This window comes from Oxyura jamaicensis, chromosome 3, assembly GCF_011077185.1.
Source record: "Oxyura jamaicensis isolate SHBP4307 breed ruddy duck chromosome 3, BPBGC_Ojam_1.0, whole genome shotgun sequence".
Lineage (NCBI taxonomy): Eukaryota > Metazoa > Chordata > Aves > Anseriformes > Anatidae > Oxyura > Oxyura jamaicensis.
Genome location: NC_048895.1, coordinates 82,018,978 through 82,046,892, shown reverse-complemented (window position 1 = coordinate 82,046,892; position 27,915 = coordinate 82,018,978). Strand labels below are relative to the sequence as shown.

At 40.7% G+C, this 27,915-nt stretch overlaps 1 protein-coding gene across 1 annotated transcript; it reads right to left on the bottom strand.

Moving 5' to 3' along the window:
* Positions 1-4,072: 4,072 nt before the first annotated feature.
* TBX18 (T-box transcription factor 18) lies at positions 4,073-27,778 on the bottom strand. Its single transcript, XM_035322201.1, has 8 exons — positions 27,079-27,778; positions 26,578-26,764; positions 24,884-24,985; positions 21,753-21,924; positions 14,849-15,016; positions 13,600-13,664; positions 9,611-9,705; positions 4,073-7,728 (listed from the first exon to the last, which is right to left on the bottom strand). The coding sequence occupies exons 1-8, from the start codon at positions 27,344-27,346 to the stop codon at positions 7,004-7,006; spliced, it is 1,782 nt and encodes a 593-aa protein (XP_035178092.1). The 5' UTR covers positions 27,347-27,778; the 3' UTR covers positions 4,073-7,003.
* Positions 27,779-27,915: the final 137 nt, after the last annotated feature.

Genomic DNA, 27,915 nt, shown 5'->3' with positions numbered 1-27,915 from the left:
CCCACCAGCCAGCACTCTGTGGTGGTCACAGATAGCCCTCAGGTGGCAGGTAGAGGGCTGTTAACCTACAGACCTGCAATATGCTGCTGTTGCTGCTCATCTGTAACAGTGTGCTTGAGAAGTAGCTTTTCGGATGTTCAGCTTCGCAGAGTCTCAAAGCGGTATTGGAGTTTTATTCTGAGCTCATGGTGGAACAGATGTGAATGACAGTCTGATGCAACAGGCAACTGGAGATTCAAACCAAAACCACAGATTTGACTACAGTCTTCAAAGTTTAGGGGAGTTACAGATCTAAATCCAAACTTCACAGCTGTGGCCAGCTATAAAACAAATTTATCTATATAATGGGTTGAATCCAAACTATATCTGAATATCCTTCATCTCTGGGAAAGTTTGGAGATACATCTGGCTGGAAATTTTTAAGCATCATCTCATCTTTGCTAATAGCATCTTTCAAGAGAAAGAAAGAAGGAAAGAAGGAAGGAAGGAAGGAAGGAAGGAAGGAAGGAAGGAAGGAAGGAAGGAAGGAAGGAAGGAAGGAAGGAAGGAAGGAAGGAAGGAAGGAACAGAATGTTAAAGACTTAAAATGGCAGATGTTCAACACTAGATATTTTAAGCAGTTCAGTCTTTAACTTACCAAACTAAGGCCCTCACACTACTTAACACTTCGTAACTTAAAGGTACCTCAATGGATCATCTCACTCCTTGATGTAACAATTCTCTCTGAGCAACATGAGGACATGGCACCAGACAGATCATTTTTAGACATCTATGGAGGTATATTGAGATGTATAGAGCTTGCTCCTACACCAGCCCTCATCTGCCTTCTCTTGATTTAAACTTTGTTTTCCAAGGCTCCCCTCTTTCCACAAAATAAACAATAAATTAAAAATTAGATAAATAGAAATCCTTTTGGGGCTGAACCATTTCATACTGGAGTACACAGTACCTAGGCATTCAGTCCCTTTCCCCTCCCAAAATGTTGAGGAAATTAATGTATCCTCTTCAGTTATAGCAAAGTGAAATAAATGCCTGCTTAGCTTGTTCTTATATTCATTTTAAGATGTTATTTAATTACCACCACAAGGATGACTGGATTACATGGGCTTGGCACACAAGTGGTTCTCCCTGAGAACTGATCTCTTGACATAGATTTGAGGTTTGTTTAACACTTGTGAAGCAACACTTCTGTGTAGGATTATCAGAACCACATAAACAGCATTTCCTCACACATCTTTGTGTGGCACTGACAGTAAGTACAGAACAGGTAATTTGTAGTATATGCTCTTTCAGCAAGGCATGTATCATATGCACACACATACATACCTACCAAACTGATGTCTTCTTGGTGTTGTATCAAATGATCTTTGTGGATGTCTCTGGAAACATCAGCGTCCATATTGCACTTCAAAGAAGACAAAGATATCCAGGAACATTTCCCTGAACTGGGATAATTTTCCTGGTTTTCTGGTGTCTGCCATCTTACATTTAAAAATGGCATCTGGTTTTCTTCTTACCGAGAACCTTATACTGAGCATAGCAACCAGGAAAGGGTGGGGAGGTATTTTCCTTTGGGTTAGGGAAAAATATTGCCTGAGGAATGGAAACACTGCTTTGATTGTGATACAGTCCCTATTTTTATTACTTTTCTCTGTAAAATACAATAAAAACATTGTGGGAAATATATAGTCAATTATCTGCAGTGGAAGTGAATACACCATCCACTGGCAATGCTCTGGGGGAGGGAGAACCAACTTCCAGGCTTGTCTTATCTTTCCATGCAGGACAGACTGTGGCTCAAAAACAGCAGGGGCACAGATTTAAAAACAAAATATGAGCATATGAAATGGATAACAACTATCCACCTGAAAAACGCCTTGAAGGGCTAGAAGACTGTGCCTGAAAATGGTATGACTACAGCTGCTGCGTGGGTGATGCACTTACCAAAGGAAGGCAGGATGGCTTGGGGTCTGAAAATGTGTTATCCATAAAGCATAGTGAGCAAAATCTCTCTCCAGTCAATGGCAATGTTACCACTGGCCACAGTGGAGTGCAGGTTTCCTCCAATATGCTCTGAATTTGCTCTTGGACCCCTATTATAGCATCAAAATAAAACCCAGTGGTGTGCAAATGAACATCAGGGCAAGGCATAGTCAAAATGCCTGCAGTGCTGACATAGCTAAGTCTGAGCTGGGGCTACACTTAGCATTCACTGTGACAGCCCATCTTTCACGTATTTTCATATCCCGCTTTATCCTTTTTGACTAGCTTTGGTTGTCAGTCCTGTGAGAGGTGCCTTAGGATATATTTGGACAAGCTGCAAGTTGTGGGTGCCATCACAGTACATTCAGGACTTATTTTTAAAAGAATACACTTCAAAAATTTGTGGTAGGATTGTGGGGTCCATTTCTGCTATTTCCATTTCTCCTGTCATTCCCTGCTGCAGGACTAGAGAAGGGAAAGGCAGGAAGTGGCAGGAATGGCAGGGAATACTTCACTGTGGGTCATGAGTCCTTTCTGTGGAAGTGTGCTTTGGGGTAAAATCTCCTTCCCATGCATTGATACTGTTATGCAAAAGTAATTGGAGACTGCATAGGATTTCTTCTCTTTTTGTTAACAAGCACTTTTTAAGTCTAGGAACACAACAACACTAATAAAAACATTTAAGGCGAGTTCAATTCTCCAGAAATGTTATTTCCTGGGCATGTCATCACCTATTGAAATTGTGTGCCATCTTGGCCCGTCAGTGTTTTGAACTAACTGGTAAATGAGGAATACTGTGGAAAATGATGCAGAACATGAATTTGACTGTAGTTTTGCATATATTAAATTGACTTTAACACCTTTGTGCTAAATACAAGAAACATTGTATCTGAGGATCACATTAAGTTGAAGAGCTCAGCTGACAAGTCAATTTATTTTTTTCAGCTGAAGTGAAAAGGCAGCCCAGCCCATAAAGACTATTACTCCTTTGTGATAATTGCAGTTGTTGACATTAAAACTTGGACTTCAGAGTAAACATAAATAATAATGCTATGAGAGTTTGAAAGCATATTCAGAAGAGTGCAATAGTAATTTCATATGTGAAGTTGGTATATAAATCTCTTCTAGAGGTAGCTACTTTTCAGCCTTTCTACACACTTCTATTCAGACTAATTAGATCTATTACCCTTACATGAAAAATACACCCATAGAACCTGTGAACTATCCCCTATGCTGAACTTCTCACAGTACAGATTTGCTAACATTACTGCCAACCCTGTGATTTTGTCTTGTTGCCCTCTGCTCAAGCAGAAATGAGATTTCTCAGTGTTTGATTGTACCACTCCAAAAAAGGCTCTTATTAGAAACAGAAGTTTTCATTCTCTCCAGAGGCGTGATATTTATGATCAAGTATTTTCATGCCTACTTCTCTTGCCCTAATTCTGGTCATTTGTAACAATGCTGGTGTTAAGTGACTACGAAACCCTAGTATTCTAAAGCAATCATATTTTCAGGCTCTGTGCCCTATGTCACATGGAATCATTTATTGCAGTACAATGGGAAATAAGGCCACTATGGTTAAGAGTATTTCTGTGGGGAGAAATGCTGCTCATTGCTGAATAGAGGCACAGCATACCAAGGTGATTATAGGTCATATACTCTGCCTTAGTATGAGCACAGAGAGAAGATTTGAAAGGCATCAAGCTCTCATACAAGCACCTGGTCACGTGGAAGAGTTAACTTCCCAGACCTGGCTGATAAGGGGCAGCTGAACTTGTCTTGGCAGCTGGGATGAGCTGGGTTATGAAAAATTAGCACACCAAGCTACTCACTCCCTTCTTTCCAAACCTCACAGCTCTGCTATCAGCCTCAGCATCTCCTCTTGCCCACTATCTGTCACAACCTCTGCATACAAATGACAGAGAGGTTCAATGGTACACAGTTAAACTGAAACATACAAGAATTGTAGACTTGTTGGATACTTGTAGCTTTTTGAATTGTCTTTCAGTTTCAGAGCTTACCTTAGAGTTACCTCATTTTTGCTGAAGTTGTAGAGAAAAAAAAGGCCCAAGCCCCTTAATTTTGCAAATATAGTAAAAAGTGTTTAGATACACACTTTAATATATTTTCTGTGGCATTTTTGTAAAATACAGATATATAATTATAGATATAATGCATATGTAGCATTTACTATGTTGATAAAAAGCTAGTCTTTTCACAATGACACATCAGTAAGTATTTACAATACGATTCAAATTTTAAGGAACAAACATTTCAAACAATATTGTGTGGTTATAAGATAGCAATCATTTGAGGAAAACTAAGAGATCAGTCTAAAATAATCCCAGGTGACAAAGTACATACTCTTGCCAGGAGCACTTCCATGTACATGCATGCACAACCTATTTTTTCCCCTTGCAAGAACATGCATGACTTAGCTCTTCCACATTTCTACCCAGTCACAGCCCTTCAGATGACATGGATAATTATCTTGCTTATCCTTTTTCATGTACAGATTAATTGTACCATTCCTCCCATTTAACACTTTGTCCAACTGCAACATTTCAAAGTTTTGGCTGGAACACAAATTACAATACACAACTGCCTTGTTAATTTAAACCAATAGAGCTATGACAACTTACATAATTGAAAATTCTCCCTTCTACACATCTTAGAACCATTTCACAAATTATTACTGGGCGTTTTTCAAACAGTTTTTTTAGCTTTACAAGTCTTTGCTGTCAGGTCTGCCTCAAAGAACACTGCAATGCCCAAACTAGCAGCAGACCCCAAGTGCATGAATGCTCTTTGTTATCCTCACACATGAACACTACCTAGCCATTCGTCCTGAATGTATGGCACACAGACGTAAAGAACATCTTCATGTTCAATGTACTGCCAGCATTTCCTATGAGGCAAAGAAGTGCTATTAGCACAATTTACAGAAGAAAAAAATTAGACACAGAAAGGCTGAGTGAATTGCCCAAGGTCACTTGGGAAGTTTACAACAGCAAAGAAGCAAAACCACGTCTCTTTAATTGGAGCCTCACCCTCTTGTCTTTCCAGCTCTAATGAGAACATTCTAAGCGTCTTCTTTAACATAAACATATATATAACTAATAGAAATGAAGCCTTCTCCAGCCACAAGCTTTAAGGCTTTTGTGGTCTCCCTTCTATTCCCAAATAATAATAAGAGATAGAGGGCTGCTTCTGTATATATTATCTCTAATCCACTGAAGAAATATTAGCTGCATTGAGTATTTCTTGAAGTGGTAGTGGATAAACCCAGTTTGCAAGGAAAGACATTGGAACTCTTGCAAAATTTAACAATCCACTTTCAATGAAAAATCTAACAGAGAAATATGTTAAGTCTGAGGGCCTTATTCTCCTTCAATGTTGATAAGGAAAGCATTTTCAATTACATTTGTACCCATTTCATAATGCCTTTACATCAACTGCACAGCATAGAGGAGGCTTAGGGCAACGTTGAACCCATCCTCTTAAGCATTAAAATCTCTTCCATACCATCCTTGTTTCAGCTCCAACAGGCAGGCATCTGGAAGGCAGCTCTCGCAGCAGAACCAGCACACACCAGGGCAGTACAGGTGCAGATGAAGACAGAAGTTTTGCTAAGACAAATATGTCCTTGTCACTCCAGAGAGGCTTGAGCAGGTTTTGATCTGTGTTCTTGCAAACACCAGTTAAAACCAGATATTGGAAGGAAATAACCTACTCAAATTCCCCGGCAAAGACTGTTTAAGAAACAGAGCGGTAGTAGCCTCATGACAGAAAGCAACAAGAAAGGAAGACAGATGGCTCCCTGGAGGGAGGGAAATAGGCTGTAGGTGTCATGCGGTAGCATTCAAAGTAAACTATTAAAACAAATTTTGCCTATTGTAATCCTGGTCCCAATTTGACCATGTTACAGGGAGGCAACTGTGACAAAGTTCTGCTTCCAGCAACATTTGTGGGCAAACTGGGTTGTTTGTCTAATGGCTACAGGCAATTTATTTATGAGACACTAAGGATGGAAGACTTTTTGCTCTTATTTAAAAAAAAGAATCACAACACACAAAAAGGGTAAAACCAATAATGGAATTTCTCATCCTGCGCACTTTTTTTTTTCTAAATCAAACCTGCATTTGCCTTTAAAAAAGTAAAAATACAAAAAGAAAGATACATTAGAATATCCTACTGTCCAGTAAATGTCTTATAGGCAATATTTATGGAGGAAAAAAATGCATCAAGCCCTTCCTTTGACAAAAATGTAGCACCCTGAAGTTCATTCTATACCAAGGAATGCCACTTCTTCTGCTGTTGGTTTAAATCACTCGTATCGCCACAATTTAAATATGCATTATTTGTCTCCAAATACCTAATCATAAATCTAGACTAATGCTGAAAAAAAATCCTAGTAAGAATGCCGTGCTGTTGATAAGCTAAAAACAGTGTATCATGAGAAGGCAAACTAATCTTTCCGTTTACTTTGTAAATAATCCATTAGCTAAACTTCTATTTTAGGCTGGATGTTTGATGCTTAACACTTGAAAGTCCAAATACCCTTCATATCCCACATAACAGAGAAGAAGCTTGTAAAATGCCTTTGGTGCATCAGCTTACCATTGTATGAATGTTTTAAAGAAACTCACTAGTACTATAGGAAATGTAAGTGGGCTTGTTTGTGTTGTTTAATACACTAAGTGTCATTTCATTCTTTAAAGGGGTTAGAAAAGAGGAGGGGGAAAGGGGAGGAAGTCTTACTTAATTTGTTGCATATGTCCCAACGTGTTATACAACTAAGTGTATTATACCAGAAAACTAAAGCAGTCTGCGCCGCAACAAACTCCGTGTAACTCAAAATAGGAGAATAATCTGGCCGCAAACAAGTCAAAAAATCAGTGAAACTTCCTCTCATATTATATATACACACACTTTACAAGCTACATTGAGTGTCCTTTCATATTCCAAAAGAAATACATTGTAGACACCAAACATACTGTACTTTTACTTAAAGGCTTCATCAAACCATATGTGCAGACACTTGAGAAGACGAGAGTGTTAAGCTTCCTAGGGTCCTAGAGTCAAAGAAATTCTGCTGCCCCCCACTGCTAAGTAAGTGCACTCCTTCCACAGGGGGCAACATCTGCCGATCTGTCATGGTTCCACTTGGCGAGGACCCCAAGAAACTTCCTTGGGAAGAAACAATTTTCTCAGGACTGGCAGCCAGTTTAGGGGATGTGGAAAAGTTATATCCGTACAGTGCACATGGACTGTGCAGTCTAAACGTGTTGTAGGAGCCTTGGTGGGTTTGATTAGTGGTAAAGGCATTGCTGGATGGGGATGGCATGATGTACTGGAGCTGTGGAGACATCCCTGAAATCTGCATAGATAAGCCAGTTTGTGGGCAGCTGAACGCATCCCCATCATTGCCACTCATTGACATATTCACAGTTGTGCTACTCGACACACCGACATAGGAGGGAGTCCTTGGGGGAGCAAACGTCTCACTGGTTTGGTTTGTGAGCCTGTTGTAGGTTTCAGCCAAAGAAGTGCTGTATCTGTTCAGGGTCAAGCCTGAGCGGGCACAAGCTGTGTAGTCAGCTGGAGCAAGGCTACAGAGCTGGCTAGTGTTGGGACTGAGATGGAAAGCTGGAGATGAGCAAGGGGAACCCGGCAAAAGGTGAGGGTGGGTAGATGGCACTCCACTGCCAGATCCCTGGAGTAAAGTAGAGGAACCTGCATTTCCTGGAAGAGAATGTGACAGTGTAAGAAACATGTTTGGAAAGGTTCATTTCTTAGATGACAAATCAAGACCTTTGTCTTTTAACATAACCCTCTATGTGAAACACTTGGCACAAATTAATTCAAAAATATTGTTACATACATGTGAAGGTGTGTGTGGATGGCCCATTATATTTTTAAAGAAATTACCTACCCAAGAACTGAACACAACCTATGCTTCTGCGATCATCACTCCATACATCCAACCTTACAGCTCCTGTCCGAAAGGTTAACTACTCTTTTTTGTCACTGGAAGAAAACTCTGGTAGCTAAGCTGTAGTCATCCAAGTACCACACCACAGGAAGATTTCTTCAAAGTTACGAATTTTGTGTTATCTCTGTTGTTGCTATACTCTGGAGTGGGTTTCAGCCCTTGCTCTGTATGACATACGCTTCCCTCTGCGCCCAACTGTCACAGCCAGAGCGCCAGCTAAGGTACCAACTCCTCATCTCAAATGATAGAGGCTCCCATAGATAAAACAACTTCCTAAGCTCTAAATCTCTAGGCACGAGATTAAAGGTTTGCGCAGATCCTAGTTCCCACTCTCCAAACATCAGCAATAACTTCAACAAGCTCCTTAACCTCAGGCAACAGAAGTTCTCCTGCTCTCAAACAGTGCTGCTATGTACAAACAGGGTGATATGGCTGGTCCGTCTCCTAGACAGGTTAATTCCACAGTTAGTTTCCTGCCAGTCTTATGCAGCCTGACAAAGGTTGGTGCTACCACCTCATTCTAGGTGTTTTTAAAAGGACCAGCCCCAGCTCCACCCTCTGCTCAAAAGTTTGCCTATGCTTATCCTAAACATCTGTGACTTGGCAAAAAAAACTCCTTTTTAAATGCCCACATCAAACCCTTTTGCTTAAGATTTTCAAAGGAGTGGGCCAAGGAGAAGTTAAGAAAAGTGACTTCTGTGTGTTTCTGTATTTTCTGAATTTTTGCTCTGAAGATGCTTAATGACTCTGGAGTATATTACCAAGAAAGCAAATAGGATGTTCATAAATTTGATAGCAGGAAATGTTAAGACTCAAGACCAAGACGTCTGATTTAGTTGTGAAAAGTCTGGTAAGTTTTCTATACGCACAGCGATGCTCTGGAAATAAAGGAACTTAGAAAAGAATACAGAAAGTCCCCTCTTTCTACAGACAGGCCATTTAAATATCCCCCTTTCACACAGCACTGTCTCTATGATGGGGAAAGTGAAAGCCAAGAGGTTATAGACTGGGGAGCAGCAGAAAGAATGCAGAAGAGATCAATTTTTTCAAGCTCTAGAATACATATAAAGTTTGTAGGGACTTTGACTGAACGGCGTATTGGTCTTTAAGAATCCAGAAAGCTTTCCAAGGAGGAAGCAAACTTAAGCTTGCAACTATTTATTCAATACATAGATGACACTACTTTCACTCCTCTTTTTTTTTTTTTTTTTCTTAAACGCAATGCAATTCCCGCGTTTGAGTTTGGATGTGTACAACAGAACTCACTAATAATAACTCTGCCTTGTGCAGCTAGCCAGAGCATAACACTAAATAAAAGGTTGTTCTGTCCTTAAATGTCATCTTCCTCCACATGAGATCTGATTTATCTTTATGACCTAACATTTTTGCTGCCACGGTCCTTAACTTAGCCCTTAGACTTCTAACTTCAAACTTAGACTAATGCTGATGAGAGATGATGGCCTGCAGTGGGGTTGGTTGATTGCATTTTCTGTAGGTGACACACTTCTCTAGATTTTTGTAAGGAATGATGGGCATAAAGCTTTATCTTCATACATTTTTGTTTGGGAAAAAAAAAATAAATAAAAAATAAAAAATAAAAATAATAAAATAATAAAAAAAGAGGACTGTTACCTTGTTTGGGTATCCCAGGTATATCTTCAAATGTAAGCGTCCTTAGTGAAGGTCTCCAGAAGGCATAAGACTCTACCAAAGCTTCCAGTCCCATCCTATTTAGAATAAAAACATCATAGTATTATGATATATTTGTCACATTTCTCTGAATACCTCAGAAACATATAAAAATTATTACATTTCTGTATTATTTTGAAGTTCATTTTGCTTTTTAGAAGAGTCTTAAATGCTAACCCATGAGATTCTGTGATGTGCAGTCACTTACTTGGCTGATAGAATGCAAAGAGTGTCTTGTTTCTACAAGTCTGCTTTTCTATTTCAGTTTTATTTTGGGGGGATGTTGTTTTTTTGGGGGGCGGGGCTATTAAATGTTATGACGTTAAATAATTTCCTAGTATGACATTTCCATAAGAGCAACTGCTCTAATTGCCAGAAAGATGATCTACTTCTGACTAGACCAAAGGTGATCAACTGACAACTGTTATTGAAACTGGACTTCCAGTCTTTGTTGATGAGTTGGAAAATCATGCTCACAACAAGAGCAAGGCATGGGTGTACAGCTCTTTTGCTACTAAAATGTAAAAAAAATAATGTGTATCAGTTATTATGTGCTGGGCAAAATGCCTTTGGAAACTAAAATCTTCAATCATTTTCTTTCAACAATGTCATGACAAAACAGAAATATCTGGCTAAACAATTTTGGCAGATAATATTTAAAAGAATCTCTATTTCCAGAAGGTGAAGGCTCATTTGCTTTCTGACAGAATTTTATAAATAATGCAGCTCAGAGGTATAATTTTGCTGATATTTTTGGCTGCTGAGCCCCAAAGACCTGTTAAGTGTCAACATCAGGCACAAACCAAATACAAGTGCTTGCCTTTAAGCAGCAACACTCTGTAAACTGGAATTATGCAGATAGACTGATTTGAAGTTACGCACATGTTCTTCTGATACTGCTTCTTCCATGTTGCGCTTCCAGGAGGATCACAAATATACTTCAGGAAACGCTTATAAAGTATTTATTAGCTGAACCTGGACTAGAAAGATAGCCTTCATTTTCTGCAGTAATGGTGAATTTTCATTTCTAGTTAGAGATAAAAGCCACCTCCTGGAGGAGTGTAGCCAAGGTGATAATTTATACAAGATGCCTTTGAACAATTTCCACATTTTATCACCACCCTAATTTATGCTATCAAATGGCCAAGTTTATTTAACAAAACAGTTATGTTTTTCCTGAAGTATTTAAAGAGAGAAATGCTGGTCCTTTCCTGAGTAAAAGTTTTTATAGGGTCAAACTTAAGGCCTAGCTGAAGAATGAAACTATTCTCAGCACATAAATTCTGTTGCACTTTGCAAATGTACAGGGAATGCTTTTAAAAGGTGAAGCTACTGATTTTTGTAAAAATAGCCTGTGGGGCTGAAAGGGAATGACCTGAAAGGGAATATTTTTAATTAAACTGAATTATTGCATGCAGCAGTGCAGAATAAGATAGCCACAATAATTAAAACAACATTGAAAAGTTTGATGGAACACAGCATTTTTCACACTTTTGTTGCAAACTAAAATGCCGAGGCGGTGAGTATAACAGCCAGAACAATGAAGATAACAGAATCTTAATATTTAATTTCAATGTTCATAAACAGTGTAAATTAATAATAAGCCCAGCAAACTACTGTTTTCCTCAACAATTGTAAATCTAACTGCATTCCCAAACCTACTTATTCAGTGCCACTTTTTCTTCTGTGGAAGAAAACAGCAATGCTGAGTTCAGTAAACAAATGTCTATTTGCAACAGACAAGAGTATGCAAGAGTCACTTCTGTAATGAGTGCATATATGACAGTAAAAGATTTTGGACCTTATCTAAAGCCAATTCTGAAACATTTATACATCTATACAGAGGCACTTTCTACAAGAGTGGCCTCATAATCCATTTCTGTAAACTATAACTGTTTTCAATTCAATATTATGTGGCTTTTTTTTTTTTTTTTTTTTAATGCCTGAACCAAACTGATTCCTAGCAGCCAAACCAAAAACCTCTCTGGATAGCCCCAGTAACTGTAACTAGATTTGCACAGCTGCAGATGCAACACACTCACAGCACCTACATCGTATTCAGACAATATCAGGAGTAAATCCAGTTCAACACTGCTTTAAGAATGATCCTTTTCTCTCTGTTCTCAAGGGTATTTTCTCTTGTCTCTGACCTCACTTGGTCAGAAATTTCAGAGGAGTTAGGTTTGCATACTTCTTAGAAAACTCCTTAGCATTCATTAAGCCTCCTTAGCATTTATTTTATAACTCTTCAATAAGTGTGCATGGCAGATATATTGCCTACGGAGAGCTGTCAAATATGGCATGTACAGCTATTTTTTTCTTGCTCAAGTACAAACAGCTTGTTTTGCTTCTTTGGTCGCTGTATTTATCTGGAAGTTACTGTTCATTTATTTGCAGTATAGACTGCTACAAAAGAGGACAAAAGTCTATTTATGCCAGTGCATGGGACATCCCTTCCAGGCTTCAGGACAGAGCAATGCCAGTTGGTTTTTGCTAGAAGACAAAAATCTTAGAAAGCAGCAAATACTGAATGTAAACTGAAAAGACACTTTCAATGTGCTCCTGTAAATTTTTATAACCCCACCCCACGTTCATCTTCTAAAAAATACTCTTTTTGTTTGCTGCCCAGTCTCAACCTTTAGTTAACTCAGGTGGAAGCACGAAATGTTTTTTTAATGCTGTAGCCTGTGCTAAAAGAAAAGCTCACTAAAGCAGCTACCAAAAGATACTCTCTGGACATTCCTCCCAGCACACAGTCAGCTCCGTTCTCTGGAAGGCGAAGTCATAAATATAGCAGCTGTAGACAGCAAACGCAAAGTGGTCACTGGAACTGATGTATACTATGCACCACAATTAAATGCTTCTTTTTTTAGCTGAAATGGTTTAACATGCAATTCATAACAGGCTTAAGTATTTTGCATTGAACAGTCTTTGGATAAGATACCTCATCTGTACTGGCAGCAGGGACCAGACCCAAGTCTCCACTTCGCACTACTCAGATTCCCTATTGCTATTTTGAAAGAATTGTGGATCAAGAAAGAACAAGCAATTAATCAGTCCAACTGCAACAGAAGAGGTGGAAACCAGGCCTGTTTCAAGGTCATCTATAGCCTACTAGGAAGAGCATTCACTTAGGAAGTGGATTTAAAACTCTTTAAGTGAAAGAGGCACTTGAACACAGGTCTCCCACCTACACAAATTTAATAACCATAAGGTTACTGCATGAGGAGAATTAGTTTCTCCCCCCTTAAGAGAAAACAATGAGCCACTCATCCATACTAAATGTCACTAAATTCCACTAAATTCAGGGGAATCTGAGCTTATAGTTTGATAGTGGTATCTGCAATTTGTGTCTCCAGCCAGGAGGAAGAGGAGACTGCAGGAGCAGCCACTCCTGTTGGCCAGCTGTGCTCGCTTTCAACCTTGCCTGCTGGCTTTTGAAAACTCCCATGCCCAGGTCAGTATCATTACCTACACACCCACTGAGATGCCCAAGGACACTGCCCCCAGCAAAGTGGTGACACAGCCTCCTTGGCTGCAAGTTCTTCCCTGCTTCCCAGTCTGGGAGCACACCCTGGTCATACCCTCAAAAATCTCAGACCTCATGATGCATTAATTCAATTTTCAGCCTTCACACTATACTGCAGTTTCCAAAGGAAACTTGAGTACATGAGCCAAGACACGTGCCATCCAGTTCTTGCTCTCCGAGGGTCAGAGGAGTAGGAACAGGAAGCCACCACTGAGAATGTTACTGGGAAGCCTAAGGGAATGTTACTGGGAAGCCTAAGGGAATTCCCTCAGGGAATCTGAGTCCTCAGACTAATTTGTCTGTAAATACAGCTATTCCCCTCTGTATGAAGAATATCCACTACTAACCTTCACAAACTGATTCTGTCATCAACAAGAAGCCCATCTCCTTCCCCAGCACCTACCTGTTGCGTCCTGAATCTCTAAACCCTTTGGCAAATGGATTCCTGTCAATCTTCAGACGAGTTATCTGTAAAGATGATTAAAGAAATTAGTATCTACAAATTTATCTAAGAAACACAAAAAAAATGATTCTGACAGAATTAATCCGACAGTTGAATATTCTAGCTCCATTCAAAGTAGAAATGTGTTACTATTTGCATGGTTTAAGAAAGCTTTTTTGAAACACTGTAAAATAAGACCCAGCCTTCTGACCATTATTTTTGCAAATCCCCTGAGAAGCTAATAGGTTTTTAATGCTACTAACTGGCAGGTTGGAATTCTTGAGGAAAATCTTCTGGAAAATGTCATTCTTCACCTAAGAGAGTATATTGCCTAATCGCAATAAAATTTAAATTAAATTTTATTTCTGTATGGGCCAAGAAGGAAATGTGAAAAGAGAGATTATCGCTAGGCTATTATCCTCTCTCTCTTAAAAAAAAAAAAAAAATACTTGAAATTCATTTAAATAAACATGATAGGCACCAAGCAATTGTATCTCATTATTTAGTTGGGTCTCTTGCCATTACTGACATGGTTCTCTCTGTAAAGATAACAAGGCATGTATAATTTCCCAAAATATAGCTACAGTTTCTTATATGGAATTAATAAAATGTCACAACACTAAATATGGTGTCACTCTGTATATGAATACTTAAACAAGTGGTTATAAGAGGCAAACGTTGAGTCTGTGTGGATAAATTTCAGTTAATAATATATGCTGAATCCAATTAATAAAAATTACAGATACTTTCTTCAGGCTTTGGCTTCTCTTTTAAGGTCTTGGGGCACATTTTTCAGACGGTTTTGAAATTACTGGAGTAAGGCCCAAAAGTGCTTTACAAATTCTATCTGATCATTTATCTACATGTACAGGTACAAAAATACCTTTAAAAAACAAATTCCCCTTTGCCTTCTTCTTGAATGCTGCATTTATGATTAAGACACTATTAACTATGGTGTCAATTTAGATAGCGAGATCTTCATTACAAAAATTACTTTTTACAAGCAGCACCTAGCCCACATGGCCTGAAGTCTCAGCTATAGCCTTTGGGTGCTGCTGCAATACTACTAGTGAAAGCTACTTGTAATATTAAAGGGGTTTAGGCAATTCTGCCTGGTGGTATAACCAACATATATTCTTTTTTCCTGTCTCGCACTTCTCTGGTCTACTCTGAAAAGCCTGCAAAGTGCTAAACAGAAAGCCTGAGTTACCTGTTGATTTTGGTATGCTGTGACAGTAGTGAAAACTGTCTCTGGAAAGGAGAATGCTTTGACCCCTTCTCCAGAAGGGATAGGCTTGACAGGGGACAGATCATCTCCACAGTCTTTTCGGATGACGTGGACACGAGGCTGGTATTTATGCATAGAGTGAAGGATAATCTACACAATCAAAAGAAAGGAAAAAGATAACATTTATTAGAAAGGACACCCTGTTGTTCCAGGACTAGTGGTTTTTTGGAACCATGGAACCTGTAGCATGCATTTACCATGCCACTTACTGGAAATCAAATGTTTGCTTAAACCTCTGGAGGTTGTAATTACAGTAGTCTTTGCATTTATGTTATTGCCAACCCTAAGCATTTAGAAATTATGACTCAGGAGCTCCATAACCAGGGGATGAGCTCAAAAAAAAAAAAAAAAAAAAAAAAGTGAAAAAAGTGAAGTTCTGGTCCCACTGGAATTAGGAAAGTTTTGTCACCCCTTTTTTTATTTTATTTTATTTTATTTTATTTTATTTTTTCCACTTGAGCCTGGATTTGATCTAACACAATTAACAACAGCAGCCTTTGCCTTTTGTTTTTGGAGCCTTCAGGATATGCTTGAAGCATTTTTCTTCTTGATATCCAGAAGGCTGGAAATGTATTGTTTTGAACGTGATCTGAGACTTTTATACTCTGAACCAGCAGAAAAGCAGAAACTCAGAGTAAAATAACACCAAAAGCCAAAAGCTTAAAATGTTACTAAGCCTAGGTTTGTAATACATTTACAGACAATGAGTATCAATACACAAATCCCTTCCAGCATACAAAGCTCAATTCATAATAAAGGATAAACAAGAACAATATGAACTCATAGTGCATAAAGTTAAACATAAAAATAATTCTTGGTATTGCTCCCAAATTTTAGAGGAAATTTAACATACACAATTTTTCCTTTATTTTACTCTATGCCACTTCAGCTAACCACTATGAAAATAGAAGATTTCAAGAAAAAAAATAACTGGAAGCTCAACTATTATTTTTGGAAGGTCTAAGAAATTAGTAACTTGATAAATAAATAGCCCTATGGCTATTGGCCTGTGGAACCCCTAATCAAAATTCAGGGGAAGTTTTTTAATTTCCTGCTCCTTGAGTAGCCTCAGACCGTGTATGTGCTCAGGCACTTGACAGAGCCCTTATGCCAGTTACCATGGAAGTTCATTCATCCAAATGACACAGAAGACATTACATTCATTACATTGGCTAAACTAGCGTTTGGCTAGTTTATTACACTTGGTCCTGGCCAGATGACATGACCCCATTTTGGATAAGCCACGTTTCTGGATAATCAGGGTTTTTATTAGCCTGTAAGTAAGGTTTTGACAATGACATCACAGGCTCCAATTAATTTGCTCAGGGAGTGCCCTATGGATGTTCTCACATGAGGCCTTTTCCCAGTTTTCAGAATCTTGCATAAGCAAGATTTTTATCATACAAATGTGTATTCTCCTTTATAACAATCCTTTCAGTCCTCTGTTGGCAAAGATCTACAAAATGAAAATGTAGCGAGGACAGCACATTCCTGACCCTGTTTTCCTGTGAACACCCAGTGATACTAGGGGAGGTACTGATGCAACAGGGGAAAAAAAAAATCAAGGAAAGCCCTGTTCCCCATTTCAAGCCCATCGTTATTCTGTGCCTTGTCATCTGCCTGTGTACAACTAAGCACGCCACACTCTGCTTCCATTCCGCTTACTGTAACCCATCAGCTTTGTGGTGCATATGACTGCTTGCTTGCATGGCGGACTCCCGTATATGCAATGATAACCCAGGCAGCTGTGAAAAACCTTGTTCACAGATCAGACAAAGGCAAGTCCCAGAAGAGCACTTTCCACTCCTTATCTGGGTTGGTATTATGGCTAAACTGATCCTTGTCATCTCATAAAAGCAACCTGGCTTGGCTCTGTGCTGTACTGAAATTTCCTATGCTGATACACTGTTAGCCCATTAATGATCCGTAGCAGGAAAAAAAAAAAAAATAATAAAAATTGTTCTTCATTTTGTACCGTGCCCTGTATGATGAAAATCTTTGTTAATTATCAGGATTTTGAATTCTAAATAAATTATACCTAATTGCCAAGTCATAGTGAATTAGAGAGCAATACCATGTAGAAAGGGAGTAAAAGGAGAAGCAGATGCAAAACCCGCTCCGAAATCCTGGAGCAGCGTTATGGCCTCAGGCAGGGCAGGGAGGAGAGCAGCTTCCTGGATCCACGCCGTGAGCCTCCCTCCACCACCCTGCCCAGATGTGCAGAAAGACCCCAGGCACAGTTTCATCCCTCCTGGGATGAGCACAAGGAGAGCAGGGGAGCTCTGCTCATAGAGAAGTCCCAGGCTCTTCCCCAAGCTGCTCTGGAGGCGGCACAGCCACATTTTGCCCCTGCGCTGGGTTAGACAGTTTTCCTAAATGAGTAAGCTGCCTTCAGACGTGCCCTAATATTTTCCTAGCAAAATCACCAACTTCAGACATTAGCTTCGCTACCATAAGGTTACAAAAAAGCCACTCTTTCTCACATATATCAAGGCACCATACCCGAGCCCTCCACCACGTGCAGACAAATAGCACAGTGGTTCCAACGAGAGCTGAGAGGGATGGCACCAACCAGCACTGCACCCTTACTTCCTGGGAGAAGACATCTCTCTAAATGTAAAGTTCTCAGAGTTGTGACACTGTTGCCACGGCAGCTCCCAAGACATGATCTACCTGGGCAGGGAGGACAAGGCAACAGCCCTGCAGCGTGAAGGCAGAAGCAGGCTGGAGTGAGATGGAGGACCGTGGAGTCACAGCCACAGCACTTACAAATACACAAAACTCTTTCTGGCCAGAATTACCTCTGAAATGGGTGTTTTGAAAGATACTGCCATGATGAGACCTTAGGTACTGCCAAGATACTGTCAGCACCAGCACTGGTGAGCCCAGTTCTCCTGTGGCATGGTGCAATTGTCCTCACCTCGCTGCTGTTGTCTCCAAAAATCTTTCTGTATCAAGCAAATCCCACACAGTTAGGCTTTCTGTAGTTAGGGAAATGTGTGGAGCCAAGGAGCACGAATTCTCTCTTCACAAAGACAGAAACTGCAAGTGCAAATGCTGATGTTTTCCAGCTTTTCATTGTGACAAGAAGATGTTACTACCCACTGACTGTAAGCAGAGCTTACTGCTTGGAGCCAAGTCTGGGCAGAGCAAGAGCCCGCCTCTGCCTCCAGCCTCACCCCACTTTCAAATCAGGGAAAAAAAAAAAAAAAAAAAAAAAAAAAAACTACCATGGAACAATTAACATACTAATGGCCTCATTTTCACTAAAAGATGTTCTTCTGCATCAAATAAGTACTTAGTTGAAAATCACAGAAAACAGCACCAAAAATACTGACTTTTGCCCTCTGTCAAAATGCAAATATAAAACCACATCAAAAAAGAAAAATCAACCAAATCTAATTAGAGTGAGAGAGAGACTGATTTTACAACACAACAATTATTCCAAAGACTGGAGGTGAGCGGCATTGACACATGAGACAAAGAGCACCCAAACCACACGCTTCTCAGTGTCAATTGCAAAACACATATTCACTTTTCTGTACCATAACTCAGATGTATGACAAAAAATGCCACAGTAAAGACTTTAATGGTGTCGTCAAGCCTTAATATCTGTATGGGCACACAATCTTTCCAAAGCAGGGAATTTATTCTAGGACTCCCTTCTGAGATCTAAAATACAGAAGGAAAATATATCCTTACAAATTTTGCTTGATCTCCTCAGCCTGCACGGGAACCCAAGTATCAGAGAGTGTCCTACGTGCAGATGTACTTCAAAACCCCTCCACGGAACAGCACTATAAAATTACGTTGTCACAAACTCCCACCCAAAACACTGAAGAAAATAGCAGCAGGCAGCAAGAGGTCCAGAAGTGTTCGAGCAGCAAAACAAGTTGTCTCAGAGATGGCCGATCCCTTGAACAAGAAGCTAATCCCGGGCCAGTGCTGCCATTTACCACAGGGCCAGCGCAACGCAAGAGGAGCTGGCTGCCGTTAGTTACTACCACAATATAAATACTACACAGAAATACTACCTTAGAGTCTGTTTGCAAATAGAGTCCCCGTTTCCGTGAACGTGAGTCACTTCTGTCAGTGGCTCCGAGAGTTAATACTCTGGTAAAAGGACTCTGGGTTGATCTCATGTGAACTCCCTACCTCAATGGAAATTTGCATCCACAAGATCAAAATTGAGCCCTAGAATTTTAACGCAAACACTCTGCAATAGCCGACACCTCTGAGGAGGACAGAAAGAACAAAGGAATGATTTCAACAAGGAATAAAGCCCCAGAACCAGGCAGCACAGAAAGTGTACCCAAAGAACAGCTAAACCCTGGTGCTGCTTGGATCACTGGAAGAAGGAAGGCAGAGTGCAGAGACCCCACAGAGGATTCTCCAAGCCATTCTGCCTAAGAAACGGATGAAAAAGGGGATGAAAAAAATGCTTTCTAATAGCCTAAAATACATCCTTTCTCCCACTACAGGGGTGGGGGAGTCATAACACTTGATGTAAAAACAAATATTCCAGGGACAGTATGACCTTGACCTCTGGCTCTTCTAATCCACCATCCCTCCCCTGGTACCCTCTGGAGAAAAATGGTTCCTTCCTGCTTATGAGAAACAATTGTTTTTTATATTCATCACAAAATATGATTATTCGTTTTCCATTATTGCTGGAGGCATTCAGAGGCTACATAGCTTTTTCAATACAGCATTCCACACTACCATAGCTTTAAAAGAAAAAATGTACCCATTGGAAAAGACACTTTTCTGCTTTCTGCTTTTGCCTTTTCTGGTAATTATGAATGACATGTTTGCAATTTCCCAGATTTGAGAAATATGAAATTATTTTACAGTCATCCTTCTTTTGTCCTTTTATTTTAATACTTAAATTTCCATTTTGGGGAGGAGGGGTGCTGCCGTAGATCTGAATCAGTTCAATGTGTCTCAAGTCGCTGTACTAGAGCTTTGCTTCACGTGTTTCCAAATCAAAACACTTAACTAAAGACCAGAAAATTTATATCCCCCCACGCTATGAATAATGGTGTGCTGCGTACACTACACAGGTTTTGGTTCTGAATAAAACCAAAAGCTAAGATCTGGGATGGAAAAACACAGCAATACAATTCTCTACATATCAGAGATTTTATCACAAGGCAGTTTGTGACTGCAAGTGCATGGGTGGACCACTGCATCCACACATTGCCCTTCACAAACCACCAAGTACAGAAACCAACCAGCCTGCTCTCCGTCAGAGAAGTGACATTCAACCCATTCGCATCTGCTTCACTCTGTAAAGCCGTTACAATATACTCTGGCCTTAGAGAAAGCAACTCCCATTCAAAAAGAGTCTCAAATAAGCAGATACTGGAGAAAATAAGGGGACTACCTGTGCTAATACTCAGTCAAACAAACAATGCCAAATGAGACCCCATAAACGCAATTCTGGAAATAAACAACATACCACATCTTTTTTACAATCCTAAATAAGAGCACTGCTGAATCAAAAGATGTAAATACCCACATGAGCTTTTTAAGGAAGAGCATAGCAAAATTATGGATAGTATTACAAGAAAGGGAGATTTTTCATCCTTGTGACTGCATTTGCTTGCTCAGTCCAGCCCATCTCCTGTATTCCTGTGTCTGTATCATAAAAGTTTTAACTCCTACACAATTTGACCACAGCCTCAAGTTAATCTCCTTTGCAAACACAAATAGGGAAAAAAAGAGTCATACTTATACTTGGAATACATGTTCAGAAAATACCTGGCTTAATGTCACAGAGCTACAACTATTTTGAAAGATGCGTGTAGTATCTTTGTACTTTGTGCCAGGTACGTTTTCTTTCAATCATGTCCATGAAGGAGAAAGTATCCCGCTTAATAAACTGGGCTATGCTAAGGACAATGGAATCCACATCCTGTCTCAAAACTTGCCTCTTACATCTTAAAACTCTACCACTTGGAATTCAATGCTCCTCTTGAAAGGAAGCCAACATTTGCCATTTATTACTGGATTTTTCAAAATTAAAGACTCCACTCGGACTAAAAAACAATTCTCATTTTTATTTTTTTTTTTCCTAAGGTGTCAACTAAAACTATTTTAAGGATTTCTAGAAAGATACTGGCTTACATCTGTCATGTTTCAACAGTTTTGAAGAGAAAAGGAAATATTAACATAACACATTTTGTCACATTAGATAATGTCATAACTAAACAATTTAGAACTTGCAAACAGAACCCTCATACTGCATACGTCTTCGCCAGTTTTTTCAGAAGTAATGAGCCTCAGCTGTGAAAGGGTCTTGCTTCATAAGGTATGCAATAAATCATTATCGGAGCGAACCCAGCTCCCATGTTGTTCGTTCTTGACTGCAATTATTAACACCTCATGAGATTTCACACAAATGTTTAGGTTAAACAAATAGTTAACTGTATTTTTATTCACATGAAGCTATTACACACTATTAATGTTTCTCCTAGCCACTTGTGAATTTAAATGTACTTTTTGATCAGAGCAGAAATTGTGAGTAACACGCTTGGTGGGAAAACATGAGAGCAGTTCTGCCCCTTCATATTAGGCAATTTAGCCCTGTAAAGTCTTACTTTGCAGAAGTAGTTCTATTTTTGAGGGGGGAGTAAAACAGCAGGCTCTAATAAGCAGTTAATTATCAGAGCAGAAAGTAAGCAGATTTTAGATCTGGACGGTAAAGTTCCAAAACAGCTTTCAAAAGTCAAGCCTATTTCTGGCACCCTGAAGCTGTATGTCACAGTCTTTCAGGGCTGAGCAATGTGCCTACATATAATACCGTAGAAGAGCGAGTACTCACATGCCCTTGATCGTCAAGCTCATTATTGGTGAGCTTCAGTTTGTCGAAGCTGATCACTTGTCTCATCCACGTTTCCCCAGAGGCGGGTGAATCGGGGTGAATATAAACACGAGGTGGTACCGGGGAGTCAGCATTACCAGCCACCATCCATTTGGAGCTATGATAAACATACCTGTAGGAAGAAAACAAACATCTGTAACCACAAAACCTGAAATTATTGATCAGACCCGTTCAGGATTAATCTATTAGGGACCATGTATATAGCAAGAACCCATCAGTTGACCAGCATGAAAGGACAGTAAATGTTACAATTTGTTTCAAAACACAGTTCTGGTTTGCACAAAGGTAAGTTTAAAACCCATGCTTTCATCCAGCCTTAGTCTTCCTAAAATCAGTAACAGTCTGTACATTAGCCTCCACGCAGAACTTCAAGCTGGTGTCAATTCATTGACTGCTACAGCTCCGCTCTGAAAAAGCATCAGCAAACAGAGCAGAATCTGGTCCTTCATTTATCAAATCAAGTAGTAATTCCATATATGGAAGATTTAACATGTTGACTTTAATATAAGAGTCTATAAATAAAGCTACTGAAGGGAAAGAACGTTATGATTGGGAAAAATAATGAAGCTATGTCAAACTAAGTTCTAGCTATTTCTGCAAGACTATTATTTTTCCTGAATAGTATCGCAGAAAGGCTTAAAAATTAAAAACACAGCTTATATTTCATGTGATATGCCAATGCTGAAAAAATCATTTTCTTACAAACGTAGTGCCTTCTTCAGTAGAAAACTTATTTTGAAGGCAGATACTTCACAGAGCAGTTTAAAAAGGACTAATTAAAAATGTCAAGGTATTTTTTCCCGAGTACAGTAAAATTCCTGTAAATGAGCTGTATTTTCTAATAAAAACAGGAAAGAATATCAAATCATGTGTTTGTACAATTCAATTCCTTAGCAAAAAAAAAGACAAACAACATAATAAGAAATTAAAACAAAGTGATCCAATACACGAATCCCTTCATACAATTCATATCAAGCTGGAAAACTAAGATCTAGAACAGTGGCAATAACCTCTCCCGATTCCTCTCCAGAGAGAAGTTTTCAACCCTAATCCACATAGTCAACCCTTCTAACATTTTTCATTTATTTTATATTTGGCATTTATTTATTTATTTGGCATTAAATAATGCCAAAAAAAAATATTTTGAACCACACTTTAAGCTTCCTAATATTTACAATGGGATCCAAATTTGCTAGAAATCTAGATCTACGTGCAATTTTCTTCATTTCTGTTTAGTTTTGCTGTCTGCTGTGACAGCTAGCGACTGGGCTCGATATATGACTGCTATTGCATCTTTCAAACATAAAGATCAGCAAGGCAATCAGTTTGCAAAGCCACATAACTAGCAGGAGTTAAAGTAAGTCAGCAATAAATTTATGTGGAGATTGCATAGCAAACGATGAAAAGGGGAATCAAGTAAAACATGAACATCTAGTAGGATAATTAAAGGTGTGGTACTAACATATGATTACAGAAATTTAAGTTTGCCAATTACGAAAACGCTGCCCATCGTACAACTTTTGTTAAGTGCTTATCTGGGGACCATACATTTCATTGGGCAAACAGTGCGGATCAGCATGAAAATATTTATTTTAAATAAAGGACATTTTAAACAACTCATGCTTGCTGTCACTGTTTTTAATGTTAACATTTTTGTTCAATCTGGAATATTTACCTTGCTCTTCTTGTGAATTAAGAAACTGCTCAGACCTTCTAGGAATGATATGCTTAGATTGCTAAGTACACTTGCAACAACAAAGCGCGCGCGCGCGCGCGCACACACACACACACACACACACACACACACACACACACACACAAAAAAAGCCTTTTTTCCCCTATGGTACAGTCAGAAAAGCCTTCCCTAGGTATATGTACGGTACATACTCAGCATTTCTACATACACCTTGTTGAAAAATACAAAATCAAAAATGTTCATAAGAAACTGCTTACATACCGCATGAGAAAAGGACAAAATTACAGTCAATGAGGTAAGGACATGCAAAAAAACATAGGGCAGTGTTTGTTTAGGAAATAAGGAAGCATTCCTGAAGAACCAACCTTTTAGTCTTAGTCTGAAATATTCCTACTTTCACAATTAAATCTGCAGTGGTTTTCTGTAAATTATACTAAGTATAGGGTTGAAACAATCAAAACAGCAATGGGTTAGGACCCATTCCTGCCTCCACTGAACTACTTGGCAAGGCTGCTCCTGGCTACTACAGAGAACAGGATCACATTTGTGATCCTGTTTGTAAAGCAAGACATACAAAACTTCTGGAACTCATAGGGATAACTACTGTGGGCCCAATGCTACTATCATTTCTACAGGACCAGTGGTTTCAACGAAGTGGAACTAGCTCACTGGAAATAAAACTACCCTTGCAATAGTAAGAGTTTAAGCACAAAATTCCTACTCTCAAATGTTGGAAGAACAACTACTTTTGTTCCTCACATTATTCCTCAGACAATAATGCCATTGATTGTTTAAAAAACGGTAATTAGAAACATTACCCTTTGCGAATCTAAGCAACCAAGTATCTCAGTGATAAACAGTTACTGAAGTAAATGAAAGAATCAGTTTGAAAGATGACCAAGAAAGCTTATGTGTGTTACATTATAATGCCATTAAATCACATATTAATGATATAATGTTATTTGTTAATGTTAAAGTTATGTAGCCCTAGAAAAAATGATTAATTACATATTTATTTGTTAACAGGAACTAATTCCCACTGATGTGATGAGGAATAATATATGATAATGTTTCTCTGACTGTACTAGAACTGCAGCCTGTGAAAGCAAAAGACCTGGTGGTTGCCCACATAAAACATAAGCCAAAGGTATGAAGAGCTTTGAAGAGCTTCGACAACACTGCAGTTATTTTTGCATACTTGGCATCTTGGCACAGTGTTTTTTGTTTTTTGTTTTAATGTACCAGGATGAAAATAGGAATCTGAAGGAGGGTTAAACACTGCCTTCTGCTAATTTACATGCTATTAATATTTTCTTCCAGTAGCCAAGATCACTACGGCTTGCACGATGTGTTTTTTGCCATAAAGCCACCATACCTGTATCTTTTGTTATCCACTGGCACAATATCCATAGCAATGTAATACTGCTGATGTGGGTCTAAACCTGAGATCTTCACCCTCATTGCGGGAAACATCCGCCTGAACATGGAAAGAGAGAGGTCATTTTTAATATGAAACAGACTTGGGAATAGTTGTTTAGGAAAAGTAACCAGTTTGTGGGATTTTTCTCGTTCTTCCTTTTAGCCTACAGAGTCCTTTTTGACGATTACAGTTACATAGCCATGAAATGGTCCATTCGATATGTCAAAACAGATTTTTAAAGTGCATTTACTTGAACAATGCTTCGTATGTTTTGGGATACGCTTTGGGAGTGCAACTATTACCACATCATTTCAGCTTTCTTGTTAGACAGTAAATCATTTTGTTTTGAGACTCTACTTCAGCAGTACGCACGTTTAGAGCCCATTAGAAATATTAACTAGAAAATTATTTCTGGAGATGTGCAAAAACCATCTCTGTCCAGGAACAGCAATGCTTACGGAAATGTAAATTGCCAGTTGCTTGAACTGACAGTGGCAAATGGTGTATCATTTGTATATCAGCAAATTACAAAGTTGAATCCATGGCGATACAATTATAACACTGCAAGGATGCAGTTATAAAACCCAATGTGCCATGCTATAACCAAACAATATGGTCTTTATTGAGACGGACTTCCTGTCTGCAACTTACTAAAGGTGAAGTGCAAGAGTTACCCTGTCTTTGAAAGGTATAGTAAAACTTCTTTATTGAAAGCAGAAACGAATGTATGGGGTAATTTCTAAAAAATACATTCTCAATTTAGATCCTTCTGTGGAGAAAATGTAATAATCAACTGATGCAGAGGTTTTAACATTAAAAAAAATGCATTCCTTATTTCACTGTACGCTTGGCATGGCTTTTAATCAAGAAAGTTCATTCTCGATGCCAAAAAAGAAACATTGTAACGTCGAGCTGACTGTGAGCTAATGAAAGGTACTTTTCTGTGGTTTATAAACCTGAAAGCCGTGCAGCTTTATCCAGTATTTGCTGCTCTTCTAAAAAAAAAAAAAAAAAAAAAAAAAAAAATCAATTAAAAGTCGTTACTGGAAAGAAAAATCCTCTTTCTTTTTATTTCTGGAAAAGCAAGCAAACAAACAAACAACAAACAAAAAACACAGGAGCGTAAACCTGACTGTGGTTAACCAGTCTGCACTGTTATTTCAGTGCACCTGTAAGATAAAAAAGAAAATCCCTGACTGCTAAGACAAATGTTGCTTTGTGCTGTTTAAGACTGCGTTTCAATCATTAATAAAGCCTCTCTTTACGCAGAAGGTAGCATATGGATTCAATAAAATATGTTTTTGTAATTTCTAATAAGTTCAGATACTTTTATACTATCCAGGTTTTTACCATCTGTATCCACTGGCAAAGGGGGAAAAGTTTCCCCTCAGAAGGACGCGGCGCTCGCAGGCTTCACCCTAACGAACAGGAAACCCCACACGGCCATATGCCCATCTGAAATTCTCGCCATCTCCCCGGCGTGTAAATATTTCTCCCTCCTTTTTTTTTTTTTTTTTTTTTTTTTTTTGACATTTTCTCGCCCGTTTTCATGCGGCGGCTGGTGCCCGCCGCCTCCAGCGGCCGTCGCGGTGCCGCGGGAGGCCGCGGGGTGCCGGGCCGTCCCCGCAGCGCCCCGGGGTGCCCGTTACCTTCCGGCCTTGGTGATGATCATCTCGGTGCCGATCTCGTGGAAGCGCTTCCAGAGCTCGGCGCCCTGCAGGTCCACCCGCGGCGCCTGCGGGGCGGGCAGCGGCGAGCCGGGCCTCGAGCCCTTCGGGGAACCGCCGGGCGAGGCGGCCGGGGACCCCGCCGGGAAGCCGTCCTCGCCTCCGCCGCCTGCGGAGAGAGCAGAGACGGGTAGGAAGCCCCAGGGGTCGGGGAAACGAGCGGCAGGGCCCGTCCGGCACCGACACCGGGCCTGGGCCGCGGCCTTCCGCGCCGGGCCACGCACCCACGGCGGGGCTGCGGCGGGCGGGCGCGTCCCGGGGCGCGGATCCTCCGCGCGGGGCCGCGGGCACCGGCACGAGTTAGTTGCGAACGGCCCCCCCGGCGGTGGCTCCACCGCCTGGCGGCACCCGACGGCCTCCCGCGGGGGTCGGGGCCGGGGCCGGGGGTCGGGCCGGGGGTCGGGGCCGGGGGTGGTCACTCACCGGCGGGCCCGCGGGCGGCGCAGCCCAGCTCCATGTCGCCGCAGGTCCTGCCGCCGGCGGCGGGGGAGTTCTTGGCGCAGCAGCCGCTGCCCCCTTCGTCGTCCGCCGCCTCGTCCTCGCCGCCCAGCTTCCGCCGCTTGGGCTGCCGCTGCTGCTGCTGCTGCTGTTGCTGCTGCTGCTTCTCGGCGCCGATGAGAGCCTCCACGGAGAAGGCGTGAGCCTTCAGGCTCATGGTGGTGCCGGGCGAGGACCGCCGCTTGTCGGCCATGCCCGCCCCCCTACAGCCCGCGCATCCAGGCCCGCCGGCACCGGCACCGGCACCCGCGCCCGGCCGCCCTCCCGTCCTCCCGACCGTGCAGGCAAGGGGCTGGGGCTTTTCCTCGCCTTTCTTTTTAAATCCAAGTTATCAGCCAAGTTTTTTTTTTTCCTTTTTTTTTTTTTTTTTTTTTTTTAAAGAGGGGGGAAGAAAAAAAATCTATTCCTTTTTGCAGATGCGCTCTTTTTCTCCCCCTCCTCCTCCTCCTCCTCCTTCTCCTCCTCCTCCTCCTCCTCCACGTTCTGCCCCGTCTGATGGGCCGAACGGGACTGACATGGGTAACAAACGCTCTGCGGACACAAATTAGGGCTTGTAATTGAAATTTGTTGCCTTGATCTGTCAGCACTTCCAGGCAGGAGACCGGTGGGAAGAACTCGCTCATTAGTGTCACTGCGGCGGCGGGGGCCGGGCGGAGCCGCGGGGCGGGGGCTCCGCCGGCCCGGCCGCCCGCAGCCCAATCAGCGCCGCCCGACCGGGGGGGCCCCCGCAGCCCCGACACGACCGGGGGGGCCCACCGCCTC

Excerpts from the sequence above, each read along its gene's own strand:
- TBX18 (XM_035322201.1), bottom strand. The coding sequence starts at position 27,346 with ATGGCCGACAAGCGGCGGTCCTCGCCCGGCACCACCATGAGCCTGAAG. Across the intron at positions 21,925-24,883 it reads GTGGATAACAAAAGATACAG|GTATGTTTATCATAGCTCCA; the intron begins GTATGGTGGCTT and ends TTCTTCCTACAG. Across the intron at positions 9,706-13,599 it reads AGAGATTCAGGACGCAACAG|GATGGGACTGGAAGCTTTGG; the intron begins GTAGGTGCTGGG and ends TATTCTAAATAG.